This window comes from Colobus angolensis, unplaced genomic scaffold (genome assembly GCF_000951035.1).
Source record: "Colobus angolensis palliatus isolate OR3802 unplaced genomic scaffold, Cang.pa_1.0 Scaffold9, whole genome shotgun sequence".
Classification (NCBI taxonomy): Eukaryota; Metazoa; Chordata; class Mammalia; order Primates; family Cercopithecidae; genus Colobus; species Colobus angolensis.
Window position 1 is genome coordinate 7762164 of NW_012122931.1, and position 8820 is coordinate 7770983.

At 60.6% G+C, this 8820-nt stretch overlaps 2 protein-coding genes across 4 annotated transcripts in view; one reads left to right on the forward strand and one right to left on the reverse strand.

Annotated features, from left to right (window-relative positions):
* Positions 1–6209, forward strand: part of FAM129B (family with sequence similarity 129, member B) — a 72993-nt gene extending 66784 nt beyond the window's left edge. Inside the window, exons 9-14 of the mRNA XM_011931344.1 lie at positions 967–1154; positions 2110–2265; positions 2708–2824; positions 3046–3153; positions 3266–3377; positions 4126–6209. Coding sequence (XP_011786734.1) covers positions 967–1154; positions 2110–2265; positions 2708–2824; positions 3046–3153; positions 3266–3377; positions 4126–4712 — 1268 coding nt within the window. The 3' untranslated portion in view covers positions 4713–6209. The remainder of the gene's footprint in view (positions 1–966; positions 1155–2109; positions 2266–2707; positions 2825–3045; positions 3154–3265; positions 3378–4125) is intronic.
* Positions 6210–8059: 1850 nt separating this feature from the next.
* The window catches only part of LRSAM1 (leucine rich repeat and sterile alpha motif containing 1), a 59865-nt gene continuing 59104 nt past the window's right edge, over positions 8060–8820 (reverse strand). For all 3 annotated transcript variants that reach the window (XM_011931347.1, XM_011931345.1, XM_011931346.1), the window contains one exon: positions 8060–8772. In XM_011931347.1, the coding sequence (XP_011786737.1) occupies positions 8647–8772 (126 nt within the window). In that variant the 3' untranslated portion in view covers positions 8060–8646. The remainder of the gene's footprint in view (positions 8773–8820) is intronic.

Genomic DNA, 8820 nt, shown 5'->3' on the forward strand with positions numbered 1-8820 from the left:
TGGGAGGCAACGGTTGCAGTGAGCTGAGATTGTGCCATTGCATTCCACACTGGGCGACAGCATGAGACTCTCTCAAAAATTAATAATAATAATAGTATTGATGGGAAGAGAGAGTTGGGAAGGGCTGAAAAATTACTTTTTGGGCACTGTGCTCACTGCTTGGGTGATAAGATCAATCCTGCCCAAAACCTCAGCGTCATGCAACATACCCATGGAACAAACCTGCAATGTACCCCCTGCATCTAAAATAAAAGTTGAAATAAAAATGATAATACTGTTAGAGGCTGAAGTGGGAGGATTGCTTGAGCCCAGGAATTTGAGGCTGCAGTGAGCTTTGATTATTCCACTGTACTCCAGCCTGGGCGACAGAGTAAGACCTTGTCTCAAATAAAATAATAACAGGCTGGGCATGGTGGCTCACGCCTGTAATCCCAGCACTTTGGGAGGCTGAGGCGGGTGGATCACGAGGTGAGGAGTTCAAGACCAGCCTGACCAACATGGTGAAACCCCATCTCTACTAAAAATATAAAAATTAGCTGGGCGTGGTGGCGCGTGCCTGTAGTCCCAGCTACTCAGGAGGCTGAGGCAGGAGAATGGCATGAACCTGGGAGGCGGAGCTTGCAGTGAGCCGAGATCGTGCCACTGCACTCCAGCCTGGGGGACAGAGCAAGCCTCCTTCCCAAAAAAAAAATACAAAAATTAGCCGGGCATGGTGGTGCACGCCTGTAGCCCCATCTACTCGGGAGGCTGAGGCAGGAGAATTGCTTGAACCTGGGAGGCGGAGGTTGCAGTGAGCTGAGACTGTGCCACTGCACTCCAGCCTGGGGGACAGAGCAAGCCTCCATCTCAAAATAATAATAATAGTAATAATAATAGTAATACAGTAGCCTCCAGGAACTGGGCTCTGGGATGACTGAGAGGTGCTCCTTGGGGAGCCCCTGCTGACCCGGCTCCCTCGGGGCACAGCCTTCATCCTCCCCAAGGCAGAGGTGTGTGTGCGAAATCATGTCCAGCCCTACATCCCGTCCATCCTGGAGGCCCTGATGGTGCCCACCAGCCAGGGCTTCACCGAGGTGCGGGACGTCTTCTTCAAGGAGGTCACGGACATGAACCTGAACGTCATCAACGAGGGCGGCATTGACAAGCTGGGCGAGGTGAGGCCGGCACTGCCCCTGGGAGGGGGTCTCCTGAGAGTAGGTCTGGTCTGTCCCAGAGGGCCCTGGCTGTGTGACTCGGGGCAGCCGTTCCCCTCCAAAGCCGTCCCTGTAGACAGGGAGGGGCTGCTGGGGACTAGGGACCAAGGCCGTGACGCCAGAGCTGTTGGAGTCCTCATGGGGCCTGTAGTTAGAGGAAAGAGGGAACATTAGCTCCTGGCCATCAGCCTTTAGAAACCAAGGGTGGTGCTAAAATAGAAAAGAATTTAACAGAGAAGAGAGGGAAGGAGGGAAAGAAGGAGGGAAGGAGAGAAGGGGAGAGGGATGGACGGGCTTCGGGTGAACGATGAGATCAATAAGGCAGAATTCACAAGTCACACGCCGTCCAAATGGAGACAGCCTTTGCTCTTCCTTCAGTTGTCTGGCTCTCGGGGTGGACGTCCTTCCACAGTCTCCATCTTGGGGTGGCTGCCTGGAGCCCATGTAGTTGTCAGATCGAATTTATCCTGTATCTTCGTTTCCTCCTTTATACTCTGAAATGGGGAGTCCACAGACCATAATAATCCCAGAATCTGAGACCTGGAGAGGACCTTGGAGAGCATGAAAGCTCTCTCCCAACTTTGAAGCTGAGGAAACTGAGGCTCAGAGAGGGTGAATGACTTGCCCCAGGTCACCCAGCCCCTCAGAAGGGATGAGAGCCTTCTCCTGGCACCTAGGCTGCCTCTCCACAGTGCTGTGCCGCTGGACCGTGCCCTCCATGCCTTCAGAGCCTCATGCTTCTGTCCTGGGCGCTCCTGGGTTTACCTTTGTGGCCATCACCACCAGGTGGTGGCCATCCCTGGTAGCAGGCGCCAGCCCCAGGGCCTGGACTTTGAGGACCCAGGCAAAGTATGTATGGGGGGGCTGCCTGGCCACAGGGCGGCCCCACTCAGCCCCCGCGGCCCGCCCCCTGCAGTACATGGAGAAGCTGTCCCGGCTGGCGTACCACCCCCTGAAGATGCAGAGCTGCTATGAGAAGATGGAGTCGCTGCGGCTGGACGGGCTGCAGCAGCGATTTGATGTGTCCAGCACGTCCGTGTTCAAGCAGCGAGCCCAGATCCACATGCGGGAGGTAGACCTGAGGCTACGACCCCCACTCCACACCCTGCCCACCGCCTTCCACAGGCCCCTTCCCCAGGAGGGGTCCCCTCCGCTCCGTCCCCTGTCACGCCGCAGCCACGCTTGCCTGGCACACTCTTTCCTCCTCTGCTTGGAACATCTACGCCTCCGCCCACCTGGCTAATTCTGACTCACTTCCCAGGTCTCAGCTTGGAGACCCCTTCCTCCAGGGAGCTCTCCTTGTCCCCCAGGCCCCTTCCCATGTTTCCTGTTGCCTTGAGGCAGGGACTGGCCTGCGTGTGCAGCGCTGTGAGTGGGAGAATGAGTGAGTGGGCACAGACTGCTCGCCATGCCTCCCTGGCAGGCCTTGGGGTGGGGGGCTGGCTGAGGATGAGGACTCAGGAAGGGGCTGTGGTCACCCTGGGGGCTTCACGTGTCCGCGGTGTGCCCCGCAGCAAATGGACAACGCTGTGTATACGTTCGAGACCCTCCTGCACCAGGAACTGGGGAAGGGGCCCACCAAAGAGGAGCTGTGCAAGTCCATCCAGCGGGTCCTGGAGCGGGTGCTGAAGGTGAGCGGCCCCACGCCCTGCCCCGGACCGTCCTAGGTGAGGCCGAGCCCCAAGCCCCATCCCCAGCCACCACCAGGATTGCTGCCCCTGCAAGGAGGCGCCATGGTCCTCTTGTGCGGAGGAGGACTCGGAGGCTTGGGTCAGACCACTGGCCTTGTCCTACCCTCAGGGCCAGTGGAGCCCACTGACCTGCAGGCCCCTGACCCCCTTGTTCCCCGCAGAAATATGACTACGACAGCAGCTCTGTGCGGAAGAGGTTCTTCCGGGAGGCGCTGCTGCAGGTCAGCATCCCTTTCCTGCTCAAGAAGCTGGCCCCTACCTGCAAGTCGGTGAGCGGTCCCCACCTGCTCCAGTCGTTTGGGCCCTAAGTTGGGGGTGGAGCCCACAGACCTCCTCTACCCTTGGCCGTGACCTCTCATCTCTGCCACCCTACCTGGGCAGGAGCTGCCTCGGTTCCAGGAGCTGATCTTCGAGGACTTTGCCAAGTTCATCCTGGTGGAAAACACGTACGAGGAGGTGGTGCTGCAGACCGTCATGAAGGACATCCTGCAGGGTGGGTGCCGTCCCGCGGTGGGGACTGTTGTCAGGAGGATGCTGAGGGGGCAGCTGAGAGGTGGTGGCAGCTGAGGGGGTCAGCTAAGGCACAAAGAAAAGGCCAGACTTGGCCGGGCACGGTGGCTCAAGCCTGTAATCCCAGCACTTTGGGAGGCCGAGACGGGCGGATCACGAGGTCAGGAGATCGAGACCATCCTGTCTATTATGGTGAAATCCTGTCTCTACTAAAAAATACAAAAAAACTAGCCAGGCGAGGTGGCGGGCGCCTATAGTCCCAGCTACTCGGGAGGCTGAGGCAGGAGAATGGCGTAAACCCGGAGGCGGAGCTTGCAGTGAGCTGAGATCCGGCCACTGCACTCCAGCCTGGGCGACAGAGCGAGACGCTGTCTCAAAAAAAAAAAAAAAAAAGAAAAGGCCAGACTTGCACCTAGGGGCTGGGTGAAGCCCACCGTTGGCTGTGTGGCCCCAGGAGCGGACAGCCTTGCATCTCTGTGCTTTAGTTTCTTCTCGTGTCCTTGGCTTTGCTGGAAGGCTGGGATGAGTGATTAGATGGCATGTGGTCAGCAGCCTGGGCATGGAGTTAGCATCACAGCCTTGCTGCTTTTAGCAACGAGGCCTGGAATAAGTCACATCCCAATCACAGACCCCCATGGTGGGATGAGACAGGTCTCCTTTGAGCAGAGTCCAGCACGGGGGCGGCTGTGGGATCAGTGCTGTGTCCTGACACTTCCCCTGTGGCCCTGCAGCTGTGAAGGAGGCTGCGGTGCAGAGGAAGCACAACCTATACCGGGACAGCATGGTCATGCACAACAGCGACCCCAACCTGCACCTGCTGGCCGAGGGCGCCCCCATCGACTGGGGCGAGGAGTACAGCAATAGTGGTGGGGGTGGCAGCCCCAGCCCCAGCACCCCGGAGGCAGCCACCCTCTCGGAAAAGCGACGGCGCGCCAAGCAGGTGGTCTCTGTGGTCCAGGATGAGGAGGCGGGGCTGCCCTTTGAGGCTAGCCCTGAGCCACCATCAGCTGCGTCCCCGGACAGTGTCACTGAGATCCAAGGCCTGCTGGCCCAAGGTCTGCGGGCTGAGAGCCCCCCACCAGCCAGCCCCCTACTCAACGGGGCACCCACCGGGGAGAGTCCCCAGCCCGAGGCCGCCCCCGAGGCCTCCTCGCCGCCTGCCTCACCCTGCCAGCATCTCCTGCCTGGAAAGGCTGTGGACCTTGGACCCCCCAAGCCCAGCGACCAGGAGACTGGAGAGCAGGTGTCCAGCCCCAGCAGCCACCCCGCCCTCCACACCACCACCGAGGACAGCGCAGGGGTGCAGACTGAGTTCTAGGCCAGTGGGTCCCTGGCTGCTGCACACAGCATGGGCCGCTCCCTTCTGGGCCCAGGCAGGCTCGGCTCTGAGGAGGGTACCCTGGTCTGTGTTGTGCCCTGTGGGTGGAGGCGGGGCAGGGCTGTGTGGCACCACCAGGGAGCGGGCCCACCTGAGTCACTTTATTGGATTCAGTCAACACTTTCTTGCTCCCTGTTTTCTCTTCTGTGGGATGATCTCAGATGCAGGGGCTGGTTTTGGGGTTTTCCTGCTTGTGCCGGGGGCGGGACACTGCTGGGGGGCTGGAGAGCCCCTCCCTTCCTGTCCTTCTTCTGTGGCCTCCGTCCCCTCATGGGTGCTGCCATCCTTCCTGGAGAGAGGGAGGTGAAAGCTGCTGTGAGGCCAGTGGGTTCCCGCCCACTCACCCAGGGGCTGGCTGGGCCAGGGCAGGAGAGGGAGCGCAGTGGCCCCCCTGGCCCTGCTCCTTCCACAGTTAGGGGTGGACCCAGCCTCGCTTTCCCCACTGTTCCGGAGAGAAGGGGAAGGAGGGGGTCTTCAGGCTGGAGCCAGGCTGGGGGTGCTGCGGGGAGGGATGGGATTTAGGGCGTGCCTCATGGGGTGGGTGGGCCTGGGGTGAAATGAGAAAGGCCCAGAACGTGCAGGTCTGCAGAGGGGAAGTGTCCGGAGTGAAGGAGGCGATCCCCGTCCTGGGGGATGCTGGAAGTGAGTGAGTGAGATGGCTGAGTGAGGGTTATGGGGAGCCTGAGGTTTTATGGTCCCGTGTATCCCCTTCTCCTGGCCCCAGCCTGCCTCCCTCCCACCCGCCTGGTCTCCGTCTGGTCCCCGTCCCTCTGGTGCTCGGAGCGGGAGCGAGGGGTGTAGTGGAGCTGGGTTCTGTCTTTCATGGGTCACCCTGAGGTCCTCAGTGGTTGTCTGGGGAGCCGGACGGGGATCCTGAGGGGTACCGGGGGGGCTCCCTGAGGGTCTGGGGTCACGCTAGGGTTTGACCTGTGCTGCCTCTCAGTCACCAAGTCACCTCCCCCTGAAAATCCAGTCCCCTCTTTGGATGTCCTCGTGAGTCACTCTGGGCCTGGCTGTTGTCCTGACTCAGCTTCTTGTTCCTGGGACAAGGGTCAAGCCAGGATGGGCCCAGGCCTGGCATTCCCCACCCCAGGACCCCCAGACCTCCCCCACTGCTGCTTTGCTGGGGGCTGGGCAGAAATGGACTCCTTCAGGGTCCCCGAGGTGGGGTCCCGTCCCAGCCCTGCATCCTCCGTGCCCTAGACCTGCTCCCCAGAGGAGGGGCCTTGACCCACAGGACGTGTGGTGGTGCCTGGCACTCAGGGACCCCCAGGCCCCCAGCCCTGGTCTCTGGCGCATGTCTTCCCTCTTGTACCGAAGATCTGCGCCTCTAGTGCCTTTTGAGGGGTTCCCGTCATCCCTCCCTGACATTGTATTGAAAATATTATGCACACTGTTCATGCTTCTACTAATCAATAAATGCTTTATTTAAAGCCAGTTGCCTTGAATGGTGCTGTGGGGATAGGAGACAGGCAGGCCTGGGCTGGGGACTGTGTCTAGGCCCCCATATGGCTCGGCTTTCTGGGCTTCTCACTTGACTGAGTGCCTCTATGTCCATGATCTGAGTTCTTATTCCATTTTACAGAGGAGGAAACAGGCTCAGCGAGAAGGGACTTGTCCAGGTGATCTGCTTTCTGGTGGCAGCTCAGGCAGCTTCCTCAGCCAGACCTGTGCCGGGTGCCCCTCGGGCAGCCTTGGGCGATGGTGAGGCCAAGAGGGACGGCAGCAGGCAGCAGCTTCAAGGCCATTCAGGGCCCTGGGGTGCCCACAGCAAGGTGGGCCCAGGCTTGGGCTGGATCCAAACAATGATGCCGGCTCCTTCAACGCTCCCAATCACACACTACTGTTTACCAAGCGCTCACTGTGGGCCAAGCGCTTTGTATGTGGGAACAGGAGCCTCGAGAGAGCTCTAGAAAGTGGACACTGTTGTCACCACCATTTCACCAATGTGTAAACTGAGGCCTAGGAAGGTGGGGAACCTGGGCCGAGCTTATGTGGTACAGGAACACCCCTCAAGCCCCCGCAGCTGTTGGGGGTGGGTTGCCCCATCTGTGGGTAGAAACATGTCCCTACTGGGTGGGGTGGCAGCCAGTCACCTTGGGGATGTTGGCTTCTCTGGTGCCAGCCTGTCCGTGGTGGCCTAGGGCTTGGGCCTGGGCCTCCCTTGGTCAACAAGGGCTGAGGTGCAAAACACGGGACTGCCAGGCCCGAGACCAGGGATGCGGCTGTCCCTTGCTGTTGTCCGTGGCAGGTCACTGAGCCTCGAGCTCCTCCATGAGGCCTCCCTGGGCCCTAGTGAGAGTGTAAGGAGCTCTGCAAAGCACTGCGCTCCAGGAGGTAGCCCCACCTGTCTCAGTCTCTCCCCTCTTGGCCAACTTGAGCCCAGGAGGGTGCTGGGAGGAGGGGGAACTGTGGGTGGGAAAAGGCCACCCAGCACCTGCCCAGGAAACGACTCAGATGACAAAGGGTGTTGGCCCGCCCCGTTCAGTGCACAGGACTGATGATCTCAGTGAGAGGGAAGCAGGCCCAGGCGTAGGGATTTTTCTGCCACCCCAGGACCTGAACACTCCTGCCTGCTCCTGCGGGCACTGTACTTGGGGCAAGCACTCAGCGCCCCCTGGAGGCCACCAGCCGGTCAGGGCCGCATCACGTCCTGTGTTGAATGCATAGGGCAACTGAGGGCAGCTGGGCACCAAACACTGGCCAGGACCACTGAGTAAGCTGGAGGCAGAGCCCAGGTGCTCCGAGCAGGCCTGCCACGAGCCCAAGGAAGAGGCTGCACCTGGCTCAACACCATCTGCCAGAAAATGTGTAATCAACGTGCACCCCTGCAGCGAGTGCAAGTGTATATGGCTCCTAGAATTTGCAGTGACCAACCTGCACAACTGCACGGGTTTGAGGGTGAGGATGCTTCTGGGCCTCAAACCCCGCATCACCATGTCCCAGTTGCAAGGCCCTGGGCATTTACCCCCAGTCAGCCTCAGCTGCCTCACTGGGATAATGAACGGAACACACAGGGCTCCTCTGCTCACGGAGGCACAGGCCGCAGCCATCACGGGCCCTGGCTGCCTCTGGGCCCCAGTCTCTCCACCTGTGAAGGGGGGCGGTGGGATAACACGACATTCAAGATGGCCCTACCTGACCTCTCCTTTCGACTGCGGTGCAGCGTGCTCCTGCCTCCTTCCCCGAGAAGAGCTGCCGTCTGCCCTAGCCCCATCCCCAGACCTCGTCCCCTCCCCTCCTTGGGCTCCCATGAGGACCCAGCGATGACTCAGGCCGGAAGTACGCTGAAGACAGGTTTATTGACACTCCTGCTTCAGATTGAGCTACATGGGGTAAGGAGGGACAGATGTGGAGAGCAGGAGGGCCCCAGGGTGCTGGGGAGCAGCAGAGAGGGAGGCCCAGGGGTGCTGGTGCCACTGTGAGTACAGGCCTGCACCGTATGCCTTCCCAGGACGGCCTCCGCTCACCCAGCTCCTGCTCCCTTCCCACATGCAGAGTGGGACAGGACTGTGCATGGTCCCCAGATGAGGACCAAGCTCCTGCAGGGGCGGTGACCTTCAGTCAAGACAGCTGGGAGACAGCAGATCCATGATTAGGCTGGGGCGCTGGCTCCCAGGCTCGGGAGGTGGTGCAGCGGCCTCTCCAGCCCCAGCCCCCAGGACCATTTAGACCAGTGGTGTCATGGATTCGGAGTGCCTCTGCCTGGCCCAGACATGCTTGGAGCTCAGGGTGGGGGCTCCTGGGCGGTGGGGAAGGGGCCCAGGGCAGGGGGGGCCTCATACGTGTCTGGCTGGCACAAGGCTGAGCAGGAGCCGGGGGCTCACAATGGCCGAGGCAGGGCTAGGCCCAGGCCCAGGTGGGTGGGCAGCACTCAGCTGCTGTGGTAGATCCGGAGGCGCTGGGCGATGTCCTGGCGGCACAGTGGGCAGGTGCGCAGTGGCTGGCAGCACTGCTGGCAGCAGCAGACGTGGCCACAGTTGAGGAAGATCATCTGGGCCTGGGGAGGGAGAGTGGGAGTGTGTGGCAGGCCCTGCTGGGTTCCAGG